Genomic DNA, 27,366 nt, shown 5'->3' on the forward strand with positions numbered 1-27,366 from the left:
GAGAATTGCTTGAACCCGGGAGGCGGAGGTTGCAGTGAGCCAAGATCACGCCATTGTCTCAAAAATAAAAATTTTGGTAGGGTAATACTCCTTGTAACGCAGCGTGCAATTGAGCAGTTGCTGACTGCTGATTTAGAGTTGAAATCCGACTATATTTATGTCTAGTCTTGGACAGTGGAGAATATTTCAGCCTCATTGTATTAATCGCTTTAATTTAGCAGAACTGCAGTCAGTATTTGCAAACAGTTTGTTATATTAAACCCTGAAGTACTTGAGGCTGCGCGCGGTGGCTCATGCCTGTAATCCCAGCATTTTGGGAGGCCGAGACAGGTAGATCACTTGAGGTCAGGAGTTGGAGACCAGCCTGGCCAACATGGTGGAACTCCATCTCTACTAAAAATACAAAATCAGCCGGCGTGGTGGCAGGCGCCAGTAATCCCAGCTACTCCGGAGGCTGAGGTGGGAGAATCCCTTGAACTCGGGAGTTGGAGGTTGCAATGAGCGAGATCGTGCCACTGCACTCTTGGGCAACAGAGCGGAGACTCCGTCTCAAACAAAACAAAACAAACAAAAACCCTGAAGTACTTAAAAAGAAAATGAAGAGATTACATTTATAAGGTAAATTTAAAGTATTTGAGAGATTTTAACCAAATTGTAAAAAGAGATTGCTAAATTTTTACACTTATACTCAGGATATGCTTAAGGGAGAACGATGATTTTTAATATTTAATGAATGTTAATAAATCTGCGAATTACTTAAACCCACAAAACCCAGGAACCTCCCCGTACCCCCGGGTCTCCTCGCAGTCCCGCCCCGACGCTCGACCCACCATTCGTCCCTCCCTCTGGGCCCGGGCCCCGCCCACTCCGGGCTTCGCCGGGGGCGGAGGCAACGTCGTGCGCACGCGCAGGCCGTGCTGCGGCCCCTTGGAGCGCCGGAAGCCCGCAGTGCCGGAGGCCCGCAGCGCCGGAACCTCAGAGGCGGGTCGCAGCGGCGCAGAGGAGGTCAGCTGCGGGAGCGTTTCCGGGGACGGCGCCGCCATGAGACTGACCCCGCGCGCGCTGTGCAGCGCCGCCCAGGCCGCCTGGCGGGAGAACTTCCCCCTGTGCGGTCGCGACGTGGCGCGCTGGTTCCCGGGCCACATGGCCAAGGGTGAGGCACGGCGGGGAGGGGCAAGGTCATGCCTACGGCCGCGGCGCCTCTGCTTCCCTCCCACCCCCGTTTCGGCCGTCGCCTGCCTCTCCCGGTCGTCCTGGGCTGGCGCCGCCCCTCCTCCCTTGTTTCCCCTCCTTCCCCGCTCTCACCCGCTCCCGGAGCCGCCGGGACCCCTTCCCCTGCGCATCTGCGAGAGATGCCTGTTCCCGCGAGTGCCCCCGCAGCGCAGCCTCGGACCCAGGACCTGCTTGACCTCCTCCCTCTGGCCCGCCGCCCCTGTCCTCTGTTCCCAGCAAGTGCCTTCTGCCCCTTTAATCCCCCGAAGCCTCCGTTTCCACATGTTCTTGACAAGATAGACTTTTCTGAGTCTTTTGGGGACTAAATGAAACAGTGGGTATGAAGGCACCTGTTCAGTTTTAACTGGTATCTTGAGTCGTTCTCCTGCTTAAACGTCTTTGGTAATTCTTACTGTTTGTCACAATTTGGCCCCAAGAAGACCTCTGGGGCCAGCCCAGCCCGTCTAGGTGTTGTGAGGGCCACTCCTGCGTCGGCTCCGCGTGTACTGGGGGCCGAGGGGGAAGAAGGGCCCGTGTGGGTGACTGAGGCTGTGTCCTCGGTCTTCGGACAACACTGGAGGGGAAGAAAGCTGGAAGCTTTGTTATCTTGGTTGTGTGTGGTATTCCTGGTTAGCTTGTAATCCCAGTACTTTGGGAGGCCGAGGTGGGCAGATCACGAGGTCAGGACATGGAGACTATCCTGGCCAGCATGGTGAAACCGCGTCTCTTCTAAAAATACAAAAAATTAGCCCGGCATGGTGGCGCGTCCCTGTAGTCCCAGCTACTCGGGAGGCTGAGGAAGGAGAATTGCTTGAACCTGGCAGGCGGAGGTTGCAGTGAGCCGAGATCGTGCCACTGCACTCCAGCCTGGGTGACAGAGCAAGACTCTGTCTCAAAAAACAAAAAAACCACCCATGCACGTTAAATATTCCACCCAGAGTCAGCCATGAGTCAGGTGGTGAAGACTGCATCTGGCTTTTGACACATGGCCCACCCTGTGGCAGGGTGCCTCCCAGTCTCCCACTCCGAGGGTGCGGACCTTGGAGGAGGCGCTCAGCGGATGTTATCTGTTACCATTACTTAGTACGCTTCCCTCAGATGTAGTCTTTTTAGGTTATTTATGGTGGCGTGTCATTCTGGACGGTTCAGCTTGAACCGTCACTCTAGAAAGGTTGTGAGCCCCTTCGCTGAGGCGTCCTTCTGTTTTCCAGGGCTGAAGAAGATGCAGAGCAGCCTGAAGCTGGTGGACTGTATCATCGAGGTCCACGATGCCCGGATATCCTTTCACAGAGCAGGGGAGGCCCCTCTGCCTGAAGTCATATTACACATTAGAATTACCTGGGGAGGCTTTTAAAAATATGTATTGCGAGGCCCCTTTCTAGACCAGTTAATCAGAATCTGTGATGTGGGGTCCAGACTGCGTGTCTTTGAATACATATATCTGCGTCACTCAAGCCTGACGGTACGGTGCAGCAGTGGAATCCTCTAGATAGGCTATGAAACCGTTTAAATGTTCCTGCCAACTGGGGCTTTCCTCCTGTACTTCAGGAATGAATTGGCAGGATGTGATGATTCGTTCACTGATGGCAAGCAAAAAAGGTGGTTGGCTGGTAAAGCTTTGGAGGAATTTTTACCTTAATTTTGCCACATCCCACTTTCAGGCCGCAACCCTCTGTTTCAGGAAACCCTTGGGCTTAAGCCTCACTTGCTGGTCCTCAACAAGATGGACTTGGCGGATCTTACAGAGCAGCAGGTAAAGGCCTTTCTCTCAGACGCCTTCAGCAGTGTGGCTGTGTTTTCCCGAGGTCGCTTGTTCTAACGGAAGAGTTGCTGGACGCACACTTGTCAGTTTGCCCAGGCAGGCTCTGCTTTAGAAACAGCCCTTTGCTTTGCAGAAGTGTGCCAGCATCGTTTCTCATATGGCGTGCCCCTGTCTAATGTGTGGTTCGTGACCTGGACACCCAGGGAGTGCACGTCTCCTGTGGGAAGTGGCCAGGTTGTGCTGCCAGAGCCCGAGTGGTCAGTGAGTGCGCATTGTGGGCAGCAAGCCACCCAGGTGCCGAGGCAAGAGACCGAGGACACGAGCTTTTCCAGTGTAATAAAATATATGAAATAAGAATAGTTATACTAGATATAGGTCATAGATATGATTGTATATGAATATCACTAATCATTAGTTTGTAGCAATTACTCTTTATTCCAATATTATAATAATCCTCGCTCTATAATCATAACCTAGGAAAAACCAGGCCATACAGAGATAGGAGCTGAGGGGACATAGTGAGACGTGACCAGAAGACAAGTGTGTGAGCCTTCTATTATGCCCAGACAGGGCCACCAGAGGGCTCCTTGGTCTAGCGGTAATGCCAGCGTCTGGGAAGACGCCTGTTGCCAAGCCGACCGTGGTCTAGCGGTAGCGTCAGTGTCAAGGAAAAGCACCCGCTACTTAGCAGACCGGGAAAGGGAGTCTCCCTTTCCCCAGGGGAGTTTAGAGAAGAGTCTACTCCTCCACCTCTTGTGGAGGACCTGACATCAGTCAGGCCCGCCCGCAGTTATCCGGAGGCTTAACTGTCTCCCTGTGATGCTGTGCTTCAGTGGTCACGCTCCTAGTCCGCCTTGATGTTCCATCTTGTACACCTGGCTCTGCCTTTTAGATAGCAGTAGTAAATTAGTGAAAGTACCGAAAGTCTCTGATAAGCAGAAATAATGGCGTAAGCTGTCTCTCTCTCTCCCTCTCTCTCTGCCTTGGCTGCCAGGCAGGGAAGGGCCCCCTGTCCAGTGGACACATGACCCACGTGACCTTACCTATCATTGGAGATGGCTCACATTCTTTACCCTGCCCCTTTTGCTTTGTATCCAATAAATATTAGTGCAGCCAGACATTTGGGGCCACTACCGGTCTCTGCATCTTGGTGGTAGTGGTCCCCCAGGCACAGCTGTCTTTTCTTTTATCTCTTTGTCTTGTGTCTTATTTTCTTTTTTTTGTTTTTGAGGCAGAGTCTTGCTCTGTCTCCCAGGCTGGAGTGCAGTGGCACAATCTTGACTCACTGCAAGCTCTGCCTCCCGGGTTCACGCCATTCTCCTGCCTCAGCCTCCTGAGTAGCCAGGACTACAGGCGCCCGCCACCACGCCCAGCTAATTTTTTGTATTTTTAGTAGAGACGGGGTTTCACCGTGTTAGCCAGGATGGTCTCAGTCTCCTGACCTCATGATCCGCCCGCCTCGCTCTCCCAAAGTGCTGGTATTACAGGCGTGAGTCACTGCATCCAGCCTGTTTTTTTTTTTTTTTTTAATCATTGCAAGTGTTTTCACTAGTTGGTACTTTTACGTCATATCAGTGGCAACTGCTGCCTTTGAAAATGTGACTTTTTGTAGACTGGTGGGTGGCCGTCTAGTATAGGGCACAGCAGTGTCTGACCTGGTCAGAGAAAGGCCAGTGCTTCTGAAGAATCAGGGGAGAGAGGTAGACTTGCCCCTGGGTGGCCCTGCCTTCTGCCTCCCTGAGCAGGGACACCCAAGTACATTTACTACCCAGAGTGTGTGGTTTCAGGTGTGTGTCTTATTCTTGATCTCTCCATCCGTGTCATCTTCGTGGACAACTAAATAAAACCAGCTGAATCAGTGAAGGACTTGTTGATTTAAGCCTCAGGCATACTTTAGGTCAGATGATTAACAACACTGATGTTTAGAAATATGATACTGCTTTGCACTGGTTTCACTGCATGTTAAGGCCACTGAATTCAAAAATTATCTGGGCGTGGTGGCGCATGCCTGTAATCCCTGCTACTCGGGAGGCTGAGGCATGAGAATCGCTTGAACCAGGGAGGCGGAGGTTGCAGGGAGCCGAGATTGTGCTACTGCACTCCAGCCTGGGTGACAGAGCCGAGACTCCAGTAAAAAAAGTAAAATAGAAATGTTTTGTGTCTTTCAGAAAATTATGCAACACTTAGAAGGAGAAGGCCTAAAAAATGTCATTTTTACCAACTGTGTAAAGGATGAAAATGTCAAGCAGGTAGGCTTTTCGTCTGTGCTCTCTCTGACGCTTCTGCTTCAGTAGGTTCGAGGAGCATTATAAACTTTTATGCTTTAGTAAGAAGCAGAGCTTTGGAAAAGATCCTAGGTGTTGGTTTCCAGCTGCCACACATGGATACGATCTCCTGGGGCAAGTGCGTCTCCCTGTACTGAGGGTACAAGGTCAGGCTGTAGACGCATTCCAGGGTTGTAGGTGGTCAGAGTCTTTTGGAGACTCAGGTAGCTCATGTTTCCAGTTATATGTGGTAGAATTTTCTGGCTTGATGTGTTTCTTCATTAAAAGGTAGTTACAGCTGTCACTGAAGCCCCGGGTCTGCCCTGCTTGTTTTTGATGGGAGGGGACGGGCATAGGTGGTCCCCGGCCCCAGAGCTCAGTCTGACATCTGTGACCTGGACAGAACTCCAGTTTCCCAACACCGGATACTTGGTGTGCTACCTCCAGATGAAGGGTGACGCCCAGTTTGCCTGTGAAATGTTGGGTAGAATTCCAGATATGAGGTCTCTGTTTTCCTAACGGATATGTGAAAGTGGAGACACTGGAATCCCTAATCCTGTTCTGAGGTGGCAGAAGGAGCGGGTCAGTGCACAGGGGTCCGACCTGGGGTGGCTCCATGAGTGGGTGTTTGTTGCAGATCCTCCCGATGGTCACTGAACTGATTGGGAGAAGCCACCGCTACCACCGAAGAGAGGTTCGTTGGTGGGGCCCAGAGCTGGGAGTGGGAGGCGGGCGTGGGATGGGCCAGCCCCTCCTGCCTGGCCTCTCCAAGGAGAAGGCGCAGCGCCCCAGGCAGGGAGGCCCCTCCTTTGTCCTCTCATTCTCTTCAGTGGAAAGGGCCGAGGCCGTCCCCTGGGTGGGCAGAGCCTCGGCGTTAACCTCCCTTCTTCCCTGAGCTGGCCTGGCCTGGGGTCCCCTTGCCTGGGTGTGGTTGCAGAGTCTCAGGCTCTAGCGGCCAGGGTGGGCCCTGTGACCCCTCTCTCTGCCTGCGCAGAACCTGGAGTACTGTATCATGGTCATTGGGGTCCCCAACGTGGGCAAGTCCTCCCTCATCAACTCCCTCCGGAGGCAGCACCTCAGGAAAGGTACTGGCGCGTGCGGCTGATCACCTCAGGAAAGGTACTGGCGCGTGCGGCTGATGTGCTGATGCCTCCATCTTTCTCGGAGGGGACGTGCCCGAGGAGCACCGCCAGTCTTCTGCTGACCCCGCAGCTCCACAGCACATCTTGTCTCGTTCAGTCCAGTTCACAGGAGGGCTGAACAGTGGGACCAGGTCGTTCTGTGAATTTCACACTTAATTTTTCTCTCTTTTAAAATCTTTAACATGAGGATGGCTTTTCTAAACTTTGATATTTGTTCATTTATTTAAATCCCTTTGGCCGGGCGCATGGCTCACGCCTGTAATCCCAGCACTTTGAGAGGCCGAGGCGGGCGGATCATGAGGTCAGGAGATTGAGACCATTCTTGCTGAAACGGTGAAACCCCGTCTCTACTAAAAATACAAAAAATTAGGTGGGTGTGGTGGCGGGCACCTGTAGTCCCAGCCACTTAGGAGGCTGAGGCAGGAGAATGGCGTGAACCTGGGAGGCAGAGATTGCAGTGAGTTGAGATTGTGCCACTGCATTCCAGCCTGGGCGACAGAGCGAGACTCCGTCTCAAAAAAAAAGAAAAAAAAATCCCTTTGATCCAGAGAATTCAAAGCGTGTGAAGTAGACGGGGCTGGATTATCAGGCAAGGAGGCTGCAAGGCCATTCCTCCATGGCGTCCGCCTTGCCTTTGCTGGAGGGTTCCTGGACTCCGGAGTCGCAGGCGCTCCTCTCCTCCCTCCGTGCCTGTTCTCAGACTCTGATTCAAAGCAGGAGCCCTGAGCACCCTTCACTGCCCCGTGGGCTCTTTTCCTTAAGTGTTTTCAAGTTTAATTCAAGTCCTTGTTGGCTTCATTTTTCATATTAATAAGGTATTTATTAACAAACCCATTCATGATGTGCAAATCTGAAGGCTTTAAACTACGGTGAACTGTTATTTTACAGAGAGGGTGTTTTTGGTGCTAATTGGAGCGTTGTTACAGTCATTTATTCTTTTAAGTTTATTTTTAAGCGTATTATTTTTTATCAGTGGTATTAAGTGCATTTATAGGGTTATGCAGCCAGCATCACTATTTTCAGATATTTTGGTTACCTGAAAATGAAACTCTGTAAATACAAAGAGTCACTCCCCCAGCCTCCTACACCTCCCGTTCCACTTTCTGTCTGTGAATTTGATGACTGTAACTGCCTCCTCCAAGTGGACTCACAGTACTTGGCCTTTTGTGACTGACTGATGTCACCGATCATGATGTCCTCAAGGTTCGTCTGTGTTGTCCTGAGTGTCAGAATTTTATTCCTTTTTAAGGCTGATCACCCCGTTGTGTGTACAGACCACATCCTGTCTTGTCCATTCATCTGGATGGACACTTGTGTTTTTTATTCTTGGGTTGTTTGTCCACAGTGGAGTGGCCTCTCCTTGGGACACACCCTGAGCTGGGTCCTAGAGCAGCCAGTCGCCTGTGGACAGTGCTGTGGGAGGCAGGCTGACCTTGGGGTGCAGGGGTGGGTCCAGGAGGGAGGTGGGGGACTGTGTGGAAGGAGCAGCTCAGGTCTGACCTCCGCAGTCTGACAGTGCCTTTCCAGTCCTGGGGAGTTAAGTTCTGGTGCATTTGTTGAAGAATCTCAGTCTCTGTGTGGCTTGGAAAGTGCCCTTGCTGTGAGCTGGTTTGGGACTGAAAGTGAAACAAATTATAGCCTTGGGAAGCTCATCTGGCTTTTAGTTGTTTCCATTTTGGCCAGATGTGTTTGTTACATAGTCTCCCTGCTTGGCTGGTAAGTTGTGTTTGTTACATAAGTCTCCCTGCTTGGCTGGTAAGTTGCATTCGTTACATAGTCTCCCTGCTTGGCTGGTCAGATGTGTTTGTTACATACGTCTCCCTGCTTGTTCTGCAGCTTCTGTGTTTAGTATACATTTGAGCCTCCTTTTCTCCTTTTCCTACAGGGAAAGCCACCAGGGTGGGTGGCGAGCCTGGGATCACCAGAGCTGTGATGTCCAAAATTCAGGTGGAGTCCTCAGGGGCCAGGCCCAGCACTCTGTCAAGAGCTCTGCAGGCGTCTGGCACCTGCCGACCTCTGCGTGGCTTCCGGCTGCTGACCACGCTTCCCTCCCCTCCACTCAGTGTCCCCGCTGAGCACCCCTGGGGCAGGCACTGCCCCTGCCCTTACTCCACAGTCCTCATAGTCTTTGCGCCAAACCTTTGGGGAGGGCACGCTGTTTTCCCCATTTCCAGATGAGGCCACTGTCCAGGGCCATGCAGTGGTCGGGACAGACCTGAGTGTGGCGCCCCCCGCCCCACCCTCCACTCCCTTCCTTGTGTTCTCCTTGGGAGCAGAAGACAAGCTGTTGGGACCTGACGCTTTTATTTATTCTCCAAATTAAGTGGGAATTAGATCCTCTGGGGAACCCTAGAGCTTGGTGAGAGTGACGCTGCCATGGGGTTGGGTCCCTGAGGCCTTCCTCGGAGCATTGGGTGCCAGGGGCTGCCCAGGCTTCCTGAGTGGCCCACCTGGGTGGGAGGCTGCCACCGCGGCCTGATCATGCCCTCTGTGCCCACACAGGTCTCTGAGCGGCCCCTGATGTTCCTGTTGGACACTCCTGGCGTGCTGGCTCCTCGGATTGAAAGTGTGGAGACAGGCCTGAAGCTGGCCCTGTGTGGTGAGCCGGGGCTGGGGCTGGGACCGGGGCCCCTGCCACCCCACCTTTAGGGCTGGCTTTGGCACAGGGCCCCTAGACGGGAGTTGTTACTGCCTTTAACCTGGTTGCTGCCAGACCTTCCTCGAAGCTTAGTGTGAGAGCTGTAATAGTGCACAGCTGACAGGCACTGGTCACCATTCCACCCTGCCGCATGAGTGGCCTTCGCTTTCCCCATTTGACGGACCAGGGCAGAGAGGTTGGTGGCAGGTGTCAGGCAGGAGTGGGGACCGGGAGCACAGCCGAGTTGACGGACCAGAGCAGAGAGGTTGGTCGCAGGTGCCAGGCAGGAGTGGGGGCCGGGACCACAGCCGAGTGCCGTCCTCTTGGTTAGTGTCTTTGTCAGTGGGTGGCCTCTTCCTCACGGCATGGTGTCTTTGGGCTAGGACTGGAAGGGATGTGTTTGAACTTGGCAGGAACATAGATGTGGCTGTTTCCAGTGCTCACCTCGGCTGCTGCTTCCACAGGAACAGTGCTGGACCACCTGGTCGGGGAGGAGACCATGGCTGACTACCTGCTGTACACCCTCAACAAACACCAGCGCTTTGGGTGAGTGCAGTGAATGCAGGGCAGCTGGGGCCCCTCCTCCTAGTCACCTCATTTAAAAAAAAAAACAAACAAAAAAACCCCCAGCATTAGAAAGGTATTATAAACACGGTAACCTGCACATCGTTTAAAGCGTCCAGTTGGACAAGTTTGGGAGTATGGCTATACGTCTGTGAAAGCAACACACAATCAAGGAAACGAGCGTTCCCATCACCCCCAGTCCCTGCTCCTCCTTCGTGAAATCAAGGAAACGAGCGTTCCTGTCACCCCCCGTCCCTGCTCCTCCTTCGTGAAATCAAGGAAACGAGCGTTCCCATCACCCCCAGTCCCTGCTCCTCCTCCGTGAAATCAAGGAAACGAGCGTTCCCGTCACCCCCCGTCCCTGCTCCTCCTTCGTGAAATCAAGGAAACGAGCGTTCCCGTCACCCCCAGTCCCTGCTCCTCCTTCGTAAAATCAAGGAAATGAGCGTTCCCGTCACCCCCAGTCCCTGCTCCTCCTTCATGAAATCAAGGAAACGAGCGTTCCCGTCACCCCCAGTCCCTGTGCTCCTTCGTGATCACACCTTCCTGCGCCTCCCCGAGCCCAGGCAGCCGTCTTCTGTCCCTGTAGATTGCTTTGGGTTTTCTAGAATTCCACGTAGATGGAATCACACAGGATGTGCACTCTTGTTGATCTGTCAGTCGGCACGATTGTTGTGTGATCCCCGTGTGTCGTAGCGTGTTGTCCGTCATTCATCCTTTTTGTTGCCAGGCGGTTTCAGTGTCCAGGTGCGCTGCAGTCTATCCCTTCACCTGTTGATGGATATGTGGGTTGTTTGCAGGTTTTGGCTATTGCAGATAAAGCTGCTGTGAACATTCATGTACCGACAGGTCTTTGTGTAGACCCGGGCTTTCGTTTCCCTTGGGTTAATACCTACGAGTAGAGTGGCCGGATCATAGGGGAGGCATATGTTTGAGTTTTTAAGAAACCGCCACATTGTTTTCCAAGGTAGTTACACTGTTTTATATGTTGGCAAGCAGGGAATGAGTCCTTCAGTTTCTCTAAGATCAGTCTTTTAACTTTGGCCTGTCTGACGGGCGGGCGTGTAGGGGTGTCGCATAGCATTTCAATTTGCATTTCCCTGATGACAGTGACGTTGAGCATCTTCATGTGCTTATTTGTCATCCCTCTCTGGGGAAATGTCTGTTCAAATCCTTTTCCCTTTTTTTTTTTTAACTGAGTTGTTTCTTTCCTTATTGCTAAGTTTTAATCTTTTTTTTTTTTTTTTTTTTTTGAGACAGGGTCTCAGTTACCCAGGCTGAAGTGCAGTGGTACAGTCTCAGCTCACTGCAGCCTGACCTCCTGGGCTCAAGCAATCTTCCCACTTCAGCCTCCCAAGTAGCTGAGACTACAGGCGTGTGCCACCACACATAGCTGATTTTTGTATTTTTTGTAGAGACAGGGTTTCCCCATGTTGCCCAGGCTGGTCTTGAACTCCTGGGCTCAAGGGATCTGCCTGCCTCAGCCTCCCAAAGCATTAGGATTATAGGCATGAGGCACCATGCCCAGCCTGTAATCTTTTTCTAATATATTCTGGATGCAAGTCCTTAATGAGAGATACGGTTTGTAAATACTTTCTTTAAGTCTGTGCCTTGTCTTTTCAGCCCTCTTAGCAGTGTCTTCCGAGGAGTAGAATTGTTAATTTTCATGCAGTCCAGTTTATCAGCTAGATCTTTTCCAGAGTGCTCTTGTTGTCATATCTAAGAAATCTTTGCTTAAACCAGGGTCACAAGGGTTTCCTCATTGAAGATAGATGGTTTTAGGTTTTACATTTAGGGCTATGATCCTTTCTGATTTTTTGGTATATGGTACAAGCTGCAGATTGAAGTTCTTTTTTTTTTGCACATGGAGAACCAGTTGTTCCGGAAACATGTGTTGCAAAGACTGTCTTTTCTCCGCTGAATTGTCTTTGCATCTTTGTCGCAAATCAGTTGTCCATATACGTGGGTCTGTTTGTGGACTCTAACTGTGTCACTTTTCTGTGTGACCGACCGTCTTGGTAACTGCTTCTAATTTAATATGAGATTTGAAATCAGGCAGTGCTGGTACCCCCCACTCTTCTTTGTCAAAATTGCTTTGTCTTTTCCTGGTTCTTTGCATTCTCATGCATTTTTCAGTCACTTTGTCAGTTTCTACAAAAATCCCTATGTTTCTTGAGGCCGGGTGGCAGATTCCCCTGAATTTATAGGTCAGTCTGGGGAAGAATTGACAATATTGTAACACTGAGTCTCTGACCCGTGAATACAGTGTATCTCTTCATTTATTTAGGTCTTTAGTTTTTCTTTGCAGTGTTTTGTAGTTTACAGTACTAGGTTTTTTATACCTTTTGTAAGATTTATATTGAACTCTTTTTTAAACTTTTAATGCTAAGATTTATCTTTTGATACAAAGTAGATGTTTTCAGGGTACCTATGATATTTTGATGCATTCATACAATGTGTAATGATCAGATCAGGGTAATTGGGATATCCATCATCCCAAACATTTATCTTCATGCTGGAAACATTTGAATTGCTCTCTTCTGGTGTTTGAAATATACTGTAGATTCCTGTTAACTGTAGTCACCCTACCGAACTATTCATTAATCAACCTCTGTTCATCCCCTCTTCCCCCTCACCTCTGGTAATCACCAGTCTGCTCTCTGTCTTAATGAAGTCCACATTTTTAGCTCCCACATTTGAGTTAGAACATGCATCATTTGTCTTTCTGTGCCTGTTTATTTCGCTTAACAGAATGACCTCCAGTTCTGTTTGTATTACTGCAAATGACAAGATTTCGTCCTTTGTTATGGCTAATATTTCATTGTGTTTTATGTACCACATTTTCTGTATCCATCATCCTTTGATGGACACTTAGGTAGATTGCATATCTTGGCTATTGTGAGTAGTGCTGCCGTGAGCATGGGAGTGCAGTATTTCTTCAGTATATTGATTTCCATTCTTTTGGGTCTATACCCAGTAGTGGGATTGCTGGATCCTATGGCAGTTCTATTTGTAGTGTTTTGAAGAACCTCCGTACTGTTTTCCATAGTAGCTGTACTAACTTACATTCCCACCAACAGTGTACGACGGCTCCCCTTTCTCCACATCCTCAACAGCATCTGCTATTCCCTGTGTTTTTTAATAAAAGCCATTTTAACTAGGGTGAGATGAAATCTCATTGTGGTTTTGATTTGCATTTCTCTGGTGATTAGTCATGTTGAGCATTTTTTCATACACTTGTTGGCCATTTGTATGTCTTCTTTTGAGAAATAATTATTCAGATCTTCTGTCCATTTTTAAATAGTTATGTGGTTTTTTTTGCTGTTGAGTTGAATTGCTTATATAATCTGGTTATTAATTCCTTGTTGGGTAGTTTGCAGATATTTTCTCCTATTCTGTAGATTATCTTGTCAGTGCTTTGATAGTTTCGTTTCTTGCTTCGGGTCTTGCCGTGCCGTCCAGGCTGAGTGCAGTGGTGCGATCACAGCTCACTGCAGCCTCGAACTCTTGGGCTCAAGAGATCCTCCTGCCTCAGCCTCCCAAGTAGCTGGGATTATAGGCACGTACCACCATGCCTGGCTTGCTGATTGTTTCCTTTGCTGTGCAGAAGCTTTTCAGCTTGATGTAAATTTTTTTACATTTGCCTATTATTATTATTATTATTTTTGCTTTTGTTGCCTGTGCTTTTGAGGTCTTATACAAAAAAAATCTGGCCCAGACCAATTTCCAGAAGCGTTTCCCTTACGTTTTCTTCTAGCAGTTTTGAAGTTTCAGGTCTTAGATTTAAGTCTTTTTTTTTTTTTTTTTTGAGAAGGAGTCTCACTCTGTCACCCAGGCTGGAGTGCAGTGGCACGATCTCGGCTCGCTGCAACCCCTGCTTCCTGGGTTCAAGCAGTTCTCTGCCTCAGCCTCCCAAGTAGCTGGGACTACAGGTGCCCGCCACCATACCTGGCTAAGTTTTGTATTTTTAGTAGAGACGGGGTTTCACCATCTTGGCCAGGCTGGTCTTGAACTCCTGACCTCGTGATCCACCTGCCTTGGCCTGTAATAGCCACCGCACCCGGCCAGATTTAAGTCTTTAATCCCTTTTGATTTGGTTTTGTATATTGTGAGAGATGGGGTCTAGTTTCATTCTGCCTGTGGTTATCCAGTTTAACCAGCACCCTTTATGGGAGAGACTGTCCTTTCCCCAGTGTATGTTCTTGGCACCTTTGTCAAAAATGAGTTGGCTGTAAATGTGTGGATGTATTTCTGGGTTCTCTGGTCTGTTCCACTGTTCTGTGTATGTGTTTTATGCCAGTAGCATGCTGTTTTTGGTTACTACGAATATTTTGAAGTCAGGTAGCGTGATGCCTCCAGGTTTGTTCTTTTTGCTTCAGGTTTGCTTTGGCTGTTTGGGGCCTTTAGTGGTGCCATACAAATTTTAGGATTGTTTTTCTATTTCTTTGCAGAGTGTCATTGCTATTTTGATAACGATTGCATTAAATCTGTAAATTGCTTTGGGTGGTGACATTTTAACAGTATTCTTCTGACTGATAAGCATGGAATATCTTTCCATTTTTTATGTGTCCTCTTCAATTTCTTTTATCAGTGTTTTATAGTTTTCCTTGTAGAGATCTTCCACTTCTTTGGTCAGATTTATTCCTAGGTATTTTATATTTTTGTAACTATTATAAATGGGATTTTCTTGATTTCTTTTTTTTTTTGAGATGGAGTTTCGGTCTTGTTGCCCAGTCTGGAGTGCAATGGCGTGATCTTGGCTCACCGCAACCTCCGCTTCCTGGGTTCAAGCGATTCTCCTGCCTCAGCCTCCCGAGTAGCTGGGATTACAGGCGTGTGCCACCACGCCCGGCTCATTTTTTGTAATTTTAGTAGAGATGGGGTTTCTCCACGTTGGTCAGGCTGGTCTCGAACTCTTGACCTCAGGTAATCCGCCTGCCTTGACCTCCCAAAGTGCTGGGATTACAGGCGTGAGCCACCGTGCCTGGCCTGATTTCTTTTTCCGATTACCTGCTGCTGATTTTTTTATGTTGGTTTTGAATTCTGCAACTTTACTGAAACCTTTTTATCAGTTCTAATAGTTTTTTGGTGGAGTCTTTCAGTTTTTCCCAATATAAGATTGTCATCTGTGAATAAGGATAATTTTGACTTCTTCCTCTCCAATTTGGGTGACTGTTATTTCTTTCTCTTGCCTAATTGTTCTGGGTAGGACTTCCAGTATTCTGTTGAATAAAAGTGGTAGAAATGGGCATCTGTGTGTTGTTCCAGATCTTGGAGAAAAGCTGTTTTTCCTTGTTCAATATACTGTTGGCTGTGGGCTTGTCATGCGTGGCCTTTATTGTTTTGAGGTGTGTTCCTTCTATACTCAGTTTGCTGAGAGCTTTTATCATGAAGTGATGCTGAATTTTATTGAATGCTTTTTCAGCATTTGTTGAAATGATTGTTTTTTTTCCTTGGTTCTGTTTAATGTTATATGTTTATTGATATGCATGTGTTAAACCATCCTTGCAACCTTGAGATACATCCCACTTGATCGTGGTGAATGATCTTTGTAACATGTTGTTGAATTTGGGTTGCTGGTCATTTGTTGAGGATTTCTGCATCTGTGTTCATCAGGGATATTGGCCTGTCGTTTTCTTTTTCTGCCGTATCCTTGTCTGGTTTTTGTAGGAGGATAATGCCATATACAGTGACTTTGGAAGTGTTCCCCCCTTCAGTTTTTTTGAATAGTTTGAGTACAGTTGATACTAGGTCTTCCTTAACTGTTGATAGTTCAGCAGTGAAGCCATCAGGACCTGGGATTTTCTTTTATGAAAGACGTTTTATTACTGCTTTGATCTTGTTACTTATTATCGATCTGTTCAGGTTTTTCCATTTCTTCATGGCTCAGTCTTGCAGGGTGTTTGTATCCAGGAATTCATCCCTTTCGTCTAGGTTTTCCAGTTCGTTGCTGTGTAGTTGTTCGTAGTAGTCCCTAATGATCCCTTGTATTTCTGTGGTATTGGTTGTAATGTCTCCTTTTTTGTTTACTGATTTTATTTATTTTGATCTTTTTAAAATTCTAGCTAAATGTTTGTGGATTTTGTTTATGTTTTTGAAATAATTTTTTGTTTCATTGATCTTTGGTATTTTTTTTTTCAACTCAATTTCATTTATTTCTGCTCTAGTCTCCTGATCTCTGTTATTTCTTTTCTTCTACTAATTTTGGATTTGGTTTGCTCTCACTTTTCTGGTACCTTGAGGTTCATGGTTAGGTTATTTGAAGTCTTCTGCTTTTTTTAGCGTAGGTGTTTGTTGCTATAAACTTCCGTCTTAGCAACACTTTTGCTGAATCCCATAGACTTTGATATATTGTGTTTCCATTTCCGTTTGTTTGAAGAAATTTAAAATTTTTCTTATTAATTTCTTTATTAACCCATTGATCATTCAGGGGCGTGTTGTTTAATTTCCATGTGTTGTGTGGTTTTTGAGGTTCCTCTTGTTACTGCTTTTTCTCGTTTTATTTCATCGAGTCAGAAAAGATACTCAATAAGATTTTGATTTGTTGAAACTTGTTCTGTGGCCTAACATATGGTATATTCTGTAGAATGTTCCATGTGCCGATGAGAAGAATGTGTGTTCTGCAGCAGTTGGGTGAAATGTTCCGTAAATGTCAGTTAGACCTGATTGATCTAGCATGTAGTTTCACTCCAGTGTTTCTGTTGATTTCTGGCTGGAAACTCCCTACGGAGAGGGGGTGTTGAAGCCCCCTACTATTACTGTATTGCACTCTGCCTCTCACTTTCAATCTATCAATGTTTGCTTTATATATCTGGGTGCTCTGGTGTTGGGTGCATAGATATTTATAATTGTTATATCTGCTTGCTGAATTGACCCCTTTATCAATCGTATAGTGACTTTCTCTGTGTCTTTTTACAGTCTGACCTGTAGTCTATTTTGTGTAAGCATAGCTGCTCCTGCTCTTTATACAGTCTTTGACTTTTAGTCTGTTCTGTCATCTGTAAGTATAGCTATTCCTGCTCTTTTTTTTTTTTTTTTGGTTTCTGTTTACATGGAATATGTTTTTCCACCCTTTGACTTTCAGTGTGTGTATGTCTTTATAGGTAAAGTCGGTTTCTTATAGGTAGCATATAGTTTGATCTTGTTTTTTATCCATTTATCCACTCTGTGTTTTTTGCTTGTTTTTGAGACAGGGTCTCACTCTGTTGCCCAGGCTGGTGTGCAGTGGTGTGATCATAGCTCACTGTAGCCTTGAACTCCTGGGCTCAAGCAGTCTTCCCACCACAGCCTCCTGATAGTTAGGACTACAGGCGTGTGCCACCACACCTGGCTGTTTTATTTATTTATTTATTTATTTTTTGTAGAGGCGAGGTCTTGCTATGTTGCCGAGGCTGGTCTTGAACTCTTGGCCTCAGATGATCTTTCCACATTGGCCTCCCAAAGCGCTGGGATTACAAACGTGAGCCACTGTGCCTGGCCTACTCTATGTCTTTTAGTTGGAGAATATAGTACATTTGCTTTCAATATTATTATGGATAAAGACTTAATATTGCCATTTTGTTGCTTGTTTTCTGATTGTAACTCCTCTCTTCCTTTTTTACTGTCTTCCTTCGCATGTGGTTAAGAGATTTTCTCTGTTGGTATGTTTTAATTTGTTGCTTTGTATTTTTAGTCTATATATTATATGTAGTGTACCATCAGGCTTACAAAAAGCATTTTATATTTATAACAAGTTATTTAGTTATTTTAGCTGGGCGTGGTGCTCTGTGACTGTACCCTAGGTACTCAGGAGGCTGAGATAGGAGGATTGCTGGAGCCCAGGAGTTTGAGGCTGTAGTGAGCTATGATCGTGCCATCACACTTCAGCCTGGGTGACAGAGTGAGACCCCTCTCTTAAAAAACAATCATTTTAAACACGTGACACCTTATCTGTGATCACAGAGGAAAGAATAGAAACAAAGGAGAAACTAAAGAATTCTGTACTTTAACTCCATCTTTCCCCCAAATTTTCACGTTTTGTCATTTCAATTTATTTCTTTTTATATTGGCTCTCTCTTTCCAGGTTGCTGTAGTTATTATTTTTGATACATTTTTCTTTTAGTCTTCACACTAGAGATGTGAATGAATGCACACCACATTCACAGTATTATTCTGAGTCTGTGTGTTTACTTTTCCCAGTGGGTTTTATACTTCACATGTTTTCTTTTTGTACATTAGTGTCTTTTTCTTTCAGATTGAAGAACTTTTTTTTAGCATTTCTTGTAAGTTGGGTCTGATGAATTCCCTCAGCTTTACTCTTTCATGTTTGAAGGTGTGTCCTCAGTTGACAGTTGCATTTTTTTTTCCTTCAGCACTTTGAGTATATCATCCCACTGCCTCCTGGCCTATATGGATTTCCTGGAGAAGTCTGTTGCCAGTTACACTGGAGCTCTTTTATAAATGTATTTGCTGCTTTTCTCTTACTACTTGTACTACTTACTGCTTGTAGGATTCTTTCTTTGTCCTTGACTTTTGAGAGTTTGATTATTATATTCTGTAGGGTAGTTTTATTTGGGTTAAATCTGTTTGGTGATCTCTGACCTCCCTGTACCTGGACATTTATGTCTTTCTGAAGGTTTGAAAATTTTTCTGTAATTATTTCTTTGAATAAACTTTCTGTGCCTTCCTCTTGCTCGGTTCCTTCTTGAACCCCAGTAATTCCTAGGTTTGCTCTTCTGAGGCAGTTTTCTGTATCTTGCATGTGTTCTTCATTCCTTTACATTCTTCTTTTTCCTCTTTCCTCTTCTACATGTTTTCAAATAGCCAGTCTTCAGGCTCACTGATTTTTTCCTCTGCTTGGTCCATTCTGCTGTTGAGAGCCTCTAATATATTTTTCAGCAAATGTATTTTTTACTTCCAGGATTTCTGTTTGATTTTTTTTTTAATTTCAATCTCTGTTAAATTTGTCTGACAAATTTGTGAGTTGTTTTTCTGTGTTTTATTGGAGTTTGCTGAGTTTTTTTTAACTGTTATCTTGAATTCTTGGTTTGAGCGCTTACACGTTGCCATCTCATTAGGGTTGGCCACTGGCTCTTTGCTTTGTCTGTTTGAGAAGGTCGCGGTTTTCCGTTAGCTGTTGTTTCTTGTGCACATATGTCTGTGGTTTTGCATTGAAGGATTTGTTATCCAGGCTTTCCTGTCTGGCTTTTTTTTTCTTGGATGTTTGCTTAGAGGTTTTTTGCAGCTTACTTTCTGCTTGGAGTTTTTTTCACTTCTCTGGTCTCATCCTCAGATTTGAGTTCTGGAATATTGCTGGTGATATTCTTGGCGCTGGATGTTTGGTTTTGGTTTTCTTTGAGAGGGCGAGGGAAGCCAGATTGCTTCTACTTCTCTATTTGGTGATGTCATTCCCTCTATTAACTCTTTACTATTTTTGATGCTATTGTAAATGGTATTGTTTTTATGTTCACTTTTGATTTTTCATTGCTAGTATACAGAAGTAGAATTGATTTTTGTATATTGATCTTGTATCTTGTAACCCTGCTACACTCATTTATTCATTCTATTAGCTCTTTGTAGATTCCAGTTAGATTTTTTACCTAGACAATTATGTCATTTGCAAATAAAGATCATCTTACTTTTTCTTTTCCAGTCCAGATGCCATATTTTGTTTTCTTGCTTTATTGCACTGGCTACAGTCTTCAATACAATTGACAGGTTTTTTTAGTACTTGAGATGTGGTGAGAACAGACATCTTTTTTTGTTCCTGATCAAAGGTAGGAAGCTTTTAGTCTCTTTACCATTGAGTGCAGTATTAGGTATGGGTGTTTCTTAGATGCCCTTCATCAGGTTGAAGAGAACAGTCTGGCTAGAGGCTTATTAATTTTATTGATTTTTCCCAAAGAATCAGCTTCTGGTTTCATTGACTTTCTGTTGTCTTTGTTTTTTATGTCATTGATTTCCATTCGATGTTTATTTTTTTATTTCTACTTTGGTAACTTTCTATTTGTACTACCAATTATTGTGAGAGGGGCACTGAAATTTCCCACTGTAACTGAATTTCTGTTTCTTCTTGCTGTTCAGTCAGTTTTGGCTTCGTGTATTTCGAAGCTCTGCTGTTAGGTACAGAAACGCTCAGGAGATTGTTATGTCCTCTTGATGATTTGATGCCTTTATCATTATGAAATGATCTTTTTTTATCCTTCAGAATATTCTCTGCTCTGAAATCTGTCTTGTCTGATATTAATATAGCCACCACTTTTGTTTTTTTGAGACAGAGTCTCACTCTGTCTCTCAGGCTGGAGTGCAGAGGTACAATGTTGTCTCACTGCAACCTCCGCCTCCTGGGTTCAAATGATTTTCATGCCTCAGTCTCCTGAGTAGCTGGGATTACAGGCGCCTGCCACCATGCCCAGCTAATTGTTTTTGTATTTTTAGTAGAGATGGGGTTTCACTATGTTGGCCAGGCTGGTCTTGAACTCCTAATCTCAGGTGATCCACCCATCTCGGCCTCCCAAAGGGCTGGGATTACAGGTGTGAGCCACTGCGCCTGGCTAATTTTTTTGTGTGTTTTTAGTAGAGATGGGAGTTTCGCCATGTTGGCCAGGCTGGTCTTGAACTCCTGACCTCAAGTGATCCACATGCCTCCCAAAGTGCTGGGATTTCAGGTGTGAGCCACCGTGCCCGGCCCATTTGTCTCAATTTTTGTTTTCTTTTTTCCTCTCTCTTGCCTCTTTAGGATTGAATATTTTTAAATGATTCTACTGTATCTTCTTTGTTAGCTTATTGTCTACAACTTTTGGGAGAGGTTGCTTTAGGGTGTATAGTATGTCTTTAAAGTGATGACCTTACAATAATGCATTTCTGTTTTTCTTATCCTGATCCTTGTGCCATCATCATCATGATATATTTTACCTTTACATATTTTATAACCTCCAGATATACTTTCTTTCCTTCATACAGTTATCTTTTAAAGAAATATAAAATACCAGAAAAAAAGTTGTATATATTTTCCCATCAGTTTACCATCCACACCTTCTCCTTTCTTTGTGTTTTCTTTTCTTTCTTTTTTTTTTTTAATTGATCATTCTTGGGTGTTTCTCGCAGAGGGGGATTTGGCAGGGTCATAGGACAATAGTGGAGGGAAGGTCAGCAGATAAACAAGTGAACAAAGGTCTCTGGTTTTCCTAGGCAGAGGACCCTGCAGCCTTCCGCAGTGTTTGTGTCCCTGGGTACTTGAGATTAGGGAGTGGTGATGACTCTTAACGAGCATGCTGCCTTCAAGCATCTGTTTAACAAAGCACATCTTGCACCACCCTTAATCCATTTAACCCTGAGTGGACACAGCACATGTTTCAGAGAGCACCGGGTTGGGGGTAAGGTCATAGATCAACAGCATCCCAAGGCAGAAGAATTTTTCTTAGTACAGAACAAAATGGAGTCTCCTATGTCTACTTCTTTCTACACAGACACAGCAACAATCTGATTTCTCTATCTTTTCCCCACATTTCCCCCTTTTCTATTCGACAAAACCGCCATCGTCATCATGGCCAGTTCTAAATGAGCTGTTGGGTACACCTCCCAGACGGGGTGGTGGCGGGGCAGAGGGGCTCCTCACTTCCCAGAAGGGGCAGCCGGGCAGAGGCGCCCCCCACCTCCCTCCCAGACGGGGCGGCTGGCCGGGCCGGGGCTGACCCCCACCTCCCTCCCGGACGGGGTGGCTGGCCGGGTGGAGACGCTCCTCACTTCCCAGACGGGGTGGCTGCCGGGCGGAGGGGCTCCTCACATCCCAGACGGGGTCGCGGCCAGGCAGAGGCGCTCCCCACATCTCAGACGATGGGCGGCCGGGCAGAGACGCTCCTCACTTCCTAGATGGGCTGGTGGCCGGGAAGAGGCGCTCCTCACTTCCCAGACTGGGCAGCCAGGCAGAGGGGCTCCTCACATCCCAGATGATGGGCGGCCAGGCAGAGACGCTCCTCACTTCCCAGACGGGGTGGCGGCCGGGCAGAGGCTGCAATCTCGGCACTTTGGGAGGCCAAGGCAGGCGGCTGGGAGGTGGAGGTTGTAGCGAGCCGAGATCACGCCACTGCACTCCAGCCTGGGCACCATTAAGCACTGAGTGAACGAGACTCCATCTGCAATCCCGGCACCTAGGGAGGCCGAGGCTGGCGGATCACTCGTGGTTAGGAGCTGGAGACCAGCCCGGCCAACACAGCGAAACCCTGTCTCCACCAAAAAAATACGAAAACCAGTCAGGCGCGGTGGCGCACGCCTGCAATCGGAGGCACTCGGCAGGCTGAGGCAGGAGAATCAGGCAGGGAGGTTGCAGTGAGCAGAGATGGCGGCAGTACAGTCCAGCCTCGGCTCGGCATCAGAGGGAGACCGTGGAGAGGGAGAGAGAGGTAGCGGAGCGGGAGCGGGAGCCCCTGTTTTTTCATAGACGGGTCCTGCACTCATTTCTTTGTGTAGGTCCAGGTTTCCTTCTGGTGTGATTTTACTTCTGTCTGAAGGATTTCCTTTAACATGTATTGTAAGGCAGGTTTGCTAGTGATGAATTCTTTCAGCTTTTGGTTGTCTGAAGATGTCTTTATTTCACCTTTGTTTTGAAAGATATTTTCTCTACGTGTAGAATTCCAGATTGATGGGGTTTTTTAGTGCTTGAGAGGGGTTGGTCTCCCTTTCTCACCTGCGTGGTGTCTGATGAGCCATCTGTGGTCGTGTTTGTTTGTTCCTCTGCTGCTTCCAGGATTTTCTCTCTCAGTGCTTTTGAGCAACTTGATTACAATGGACCTTGGTATGGTTTTCTATGTGTTCCTTGTGCTTGTAGTTCATTGAGATTTTTGGATCTGGGTCTTTGTAGTTTTCATGAAATTTGCATCTTTTTGAAACTTCATATCTGCAGGTGTTTTTTCTGTCCGTCTACTCCTCAGGACCTCAGGCACGCAGGTATCAGGCATGCGGGTATCAGGCAGGTGGGTATCAGGCATGCAGTTATCAGGCATGCCGGTATCAGGCACGTGGGCCTCAGGCACACAGGTATCACGTGGGTATCAGGCACGCAGTTATCAGGCACGCAGTTATCAGGCACGCAGTTATCAGGCACGCGGGTGTCGGCACGCGGGTGTCGGGCAGGTGGGTGTCGGGCAGGCGGGTGTCGGGCAGGCGGGTGTCGGGCAGGCGGGTGTCGGGCAGGCGGGCGTCAGGGTGCTTGGCTTTGCCCCACTGCAGCTCAGTAAAGCTTTGTGCCTGTTTTGTGGTTTCTGTTGCTGTGTCTTCGGGTTCACTCATCTTTTCTTCTGCAATGTATAATCTGCTGTTCATCCCACTCAGTAGTTTTCATAGTTTTCACTTCCGCAAGTTGAGTTTGGATCGTTTTAAAAAATATATTTCATGTTTCAGCTTAGATTTAATGTCTTGTCTGCTAATTCTAACATTGGGTCAGTTTGAGTTGACTGATTTTTCTTCTCATTAGGGGGTCTGTTTTTTTGCTTTGTAGGCCTGGCAATTTTTGGATGATATATGTATATATATATATTTTTTTTCTTTTTCTTTTATTTTATTATTATCATACTTTAAGTTTTAGGGTACATGTGCACAATGTGTAGGTTAGTTACATATGTACACATGTGCCATGCTGGTGTACTGCACCCATTAACTCGTCATTTAGCATTAGGTATATCTCCTAAATCTATCCCTCCCCCCTCCCCGCACCCCACAACAGTCCCAGGTGTGTGATGTTCCCCTTCCTGTGTCCACGTGTTCTCATTGTTCAATTCCCACCTATGAGTGAGAATATGCGGTGTTTGGTTTTTTGTTCTTGCGATAGTTTACTGAGAATGATGATTTCCAATTTCATCCATGTCCCTACAAAGGACATGAACTCATCATTTTTTATGGCTGCATAGTATTCCATGGTGTATATGTGCCACATTTTCTTAATCCAGTCTATCATTGTTGGACATTTGGGTTGGTTCCAAGTCTTTGCTATTGTGAATAATGCCGCAATAAACATATGTGTGCATGTGTCTTTATAGCAGCATGATTTATAGTCCTTTGGGTATATACCCAGTAATGGGATGGCTGGGTCAAATGGTATTTCCAGTTCTAGATCCCTGAGGAATCGCCACACTGACTTCCACAATGGTTGAACTAGTTTACAGTCCCACCAACAGTGTAAAAGTGTTCCTATTTCTCCACATCCTCTCCAGCACCTGTTGTTTCCTGACTTTTTAATGATTGCCATTCTAACTGGTGTGAGATGGTATCTCATTGTGGTTTTGATTTGCGTTTCTCTGATGGCCAGCAGCACATCAAAAAGCTTATCCACCATGATCAAGTGGGCTTCATCCCTGGGATGCAAGGCTGGTTCAATATACGCAAATCAATAAATGTAATTCAGCATATAAACAGAGCCAAAGACAAAAACCACATGATTATCTCAATAGATGCAGAAAAAGCCTTTGAGAAAATTCAACAACCCTTCATGCTAAAAACTCTCAATAAATTAGGTATTGATGGGATGTATTTCAAAATAATAAGAGCTATCTATGACAAACCCACAGCCAATATCATACTGAATGGGCAAAAACTGGAAGCATTCCCTTTGAAAACTGGCACAAGACAGGGATGCCCTCTCTCACCGCTCCTATTCAACATAGTGTTGGAAGTTCTGGCCAGGGCAATCAGGCAGGAGAAGGAAATAAAGGGTATTCAATTAGGAAAAGAGGAAGTCAAATTGTCCCTGTTTGCAGACGACATGATTGTTTATCTAGAAAACCCCATCATCTCAGCCCAAAATCTCCTTAAGCTGATAAGCAACTTCAGCAAAGTCTCAGGATACAAAATCAATGTACAAAAATCACAAGCATTCCTATACACCAACAACAGACAATCAGAGAGCCAAATCATGAGTGAACTCCCATTCACAATTGCTTCAAAGAGAATAAAATACCTAGGAATCCAACTTACAAGGGATGTGAAGGACCTCTTCAAGGAGAACTACAAACCACTGCTCAAGGAAATAAAAGAGGACACAAACAAATGGAAGAACATTCCTTGCTCATGGGTAGGAAGAATCAATATCGTGAAAATGGCCATACTGCCCGAGGTAATTTATAGATTCAGTGCCATCCCCATCAAGCTACCAATGATTTTCTTTTTTTCTTTTTTTGAGATGGCATCTCACTCTGTCGCCCAGCCAGGCTACAGTGCAGTGGCACAATCTCAGCCCACTGCAGCCTCCGCCTCCCGGGTTCAAGCGATTCTCCCGCCTTAGCCTCCCAAGTAGCTGGGATTACAAGCATGTGCCACCACAGCTGGCTAATTTTTGTATTTTTAGTAGAGACAGGGTTTCACCGTATTGGTGAACAGGCTGGTGTCGAACTCCTGACCTCAAGTGATCCGTCCACCTTGGCCTCCCAAAGTTCTGGGATTACAGGCATGAGCCACCGTGCCTGGCTGGATGCCATGTATTTTGAGTTTCACCTTGTTAGGTGATGGGTATCTACATTCCTGTAAAAATTCTTGGGCGTTGTTGTGGGGCAGTTAGATTATTGGAAACAGTCCGGTCCTTTCAGGAGTTCTTCTCATTGGCAGGTCTCGGGGGCGGTCCGGGGCGCCTCCTCCAGGCTTGCTCCTCTCTCCTGGGACAGCTTTTTTGGAGCACCAGGGGGCCCTTGAGGCTGCTGATTCAGAGCTCATGCTAGGTGCCTCCGAGAAGTTAGATTTAGAACCTGTGTTACTCAGGGTTCTGATGCTCCCATGGGCTCTGAGCTCATGTCTTGCTTTGCTGGGCCTTGGGGTGAGTCCTCTGTTACCGGCTCATGCTGTGACCAGGTCCGAGGGCACCAGCCTCCTCAAGGTTGAGCCTGCCCTCGTGGGAGCCACGAGACAGGTTCCCCTCACTCCTGGCTGTCAGGAAGGTTGGGAGAGTGTTGGGTCTGGGTTAGTCGGGCTCCCAAGGCTTAGGGTGGTGTTTGTCCCTGTGAGTGGCTGCTCTGTGCTGGCCTTTCCCTCCAGGCCTCTCTGCCCAGAGCCTGCACTGTGAGGAGTCAGAGTGCCCGTTACAATCACTGGGTGACGCTTAGCAGCGGTGGGTGCCTAGTCAGCCCATGCTGGTCCCTGTGCTAGGAAAACACCGCTCAAACACCCAGCCGGGTGGAGAGGATGCAGGTGTACTGGCTGCCTGGAAGTTACCGAGTGCCATCCTTAGCAGCAAAGAGAGTATGTTTGCAGATGGTCTGCTGTGCTCCTCTTTTAGTTTCCAGGACCTGGGCCTGCACAGAGGCCTGCCTGTCCTACCCCGGATAGAGTGGATGAAGCCTGTGTGTGTGAACAGCTGTTACTCCTCCCGCTGCAGCAAGGGCTCTGGTGGTGGGAGCCGCCCCCCATGCTGCTGGCCGTGGCCACACAGGACAAAGCTCAGGGATGATTCTTAGATAGTGGCTCTCCCCCAGGGCCCAGCACCAGTCACCTGCAGTCTCATCTTGGTCATCCACAGCGCCGCAGTCACTGTCACCCACAGGAGGTGCCTGGCCGTGGCCTTTGTGGCATTCAGGAGGAAGGGCCCGGCCTGGCTGGCCACGCGGTGTCAGTGCTGGGCCCCCTGGCGCTGACCTGCAGCCTATGTGCAGGTACGTGCAGCACTACGGCCTGGGCAGTGCCTGTGACAACATAGAGCGCGTGCTGAAGAGTGTGGCTGTGAAGCTGGGGAAGACGCAGAAGGTGAAGGTGCTCACGGGCACGGGTGAGTGAGGTCGCTGACGTGGGCACCGGAGCCTCACCCCATCACCCCGGGGGACCCCGGCCATCCCTGGAGGAGGCAGGGAGGAGAGGAACGTGTCAAGGAGCATGCGGCGGGCCTTCTGGGAATGGGTTTCAGGGCAGGGGAGCTACAGAAAGTTCTGGAGAGGAAGGGCTTGTAGTCCCGGCTTCCGAGGGTGAGACCAGCCCTGCCGCGTATTGGGCAGTGCTAGGTGGACACCTGCAGGCCTCACATGCCTGGCCTTGGAGGCTCCGGGCAGCGCAGCTCAAGCTGTTTTCTTTCTGAGTGTGATCCCGTTCCCTGGGCTTCCCTGATGCCATCATGGAGCCTCTTAGGGCTGGTCCCTCAGGTGGGTAAGGGCTGGGCCCGTCCTGCTGTGAAGGCTCCTTCCTCACTGAACCCTCCCGTCCCCCAGGTAACGTGAACGTTATTCAGCCTAACTATCCTGCGGCAGCCCGTGACTTCCTGCAGACTTTCCGCCGTGGGCTGCTGGGTTCCGTGATGCTGGACCTCGACGTCCTGCGGGGCCACCCCCCGGCTGAGACTTTGCCCTGAATTTGTCCGGGTAGGGAGGGCCGGAGGCATGTGGCCTCCTAGACCTCCTGACCTGGGTAGTTGAGGCTCAAGACAGCTCACCCGGTCCAGAAGCTCCATGCTGGTCACTAGGGTGCTGTGCTCTCTGGCGCCCCACAGCCTGGCCAGCTCCAGGGACACCAGTTGCAGGGGCCCAGCAGGTGGGAGTGGACACCAGGCTTCCCAGTGGATGTCCCTGAGAAGCTCCGCATGCTTGGTTCTCCCGGAGCTTCCTGCTCAGGCCTCTTGAGAAATGGATGCTCTCTCAGAAGGAGTTAAAGCTATAACCTGTAACCTTTAAAATCTCCAGTTAAAGAGCCTGTTTCTTACTGGCCTGTGAGGTGCACCGTAGTGCCTTGGGCCTGTGTGTTAAAGCTGCTCTCACCGGTGGAACCTAAGAAATGAGCAGGTTGGCAGCTAGGGTTTGTGTTGGAGGCTTTCGGTCCAGTGTCCTGCAGTTCTACAACAAG

At 47.5% G+C, this 27,366-nt stretch overlaps 1 protein-coding gene across 2 annotated transcripts; it reads left to right on the top strand.

Moving 5' to 3' along the window:
• Nucleotides 1-896: 896 nt before the first annotated feature.
• Nucleotides 897-27,199, top strand: MTG1 (mitochondrial ribosome associated GTPase 1). 2 transcript variants are annotated; one of them, XR_008620056.2, is made up of 11 exons: nucleotides 897-1,153; nucleotides 2,424-2,488; nucleotides 2,861-2,965; nucleotides 5,143-5,223; nucleotides 5,876-5,932; nucleotides 6,233-6,323; nucleotides 8,266-8,327; nucleotides 8,883-8,979; nucleotides 9,483-9,564; nucleotides 22,463-24,667; nucleotides 26,193-26,305. XR_008620056.2 is itself a non-coding variant. In XM_003816249.5 (11 exons), the coding sequence occupies exons 1-11, from the start codon at nucleotides 1,042-1,044 to the stop codon at nucleotides 26,876-26,878; spliced, it is 1,005 nt and encodes a 334-aa protein (XP_003816297.1). In that variant the 5' UTR covers nucleotides 897-1,041; the 3' UTR covers nucleotides 26,879-27,199. The 2 variants fall into 2 exon arrangements, 1 of the variants encoding a protein (XP_003816297.1); XM_003816249.5 differs by lacking the exon at nucleotides 22,463-24,667 and adding an exon at nucleotides 26,739-27,199.
• The last annotated feature ends 167 nt before the right edge of the window (nucleotides 27,200-27,366 follow it).

This window comes from Pan paniscus, chromosome 8 (genome assembly GCF_029289425.2).
Source record: "Pan paniscus chromosome 8, NHGRI_mPanPan1-v2.0_pri, whole genome shotgun sequence".
NCBI lineage: Eukaryota > Metazoa > Chordata > Mammalia > Primates > Hominidae > Pan > Pan paniscus.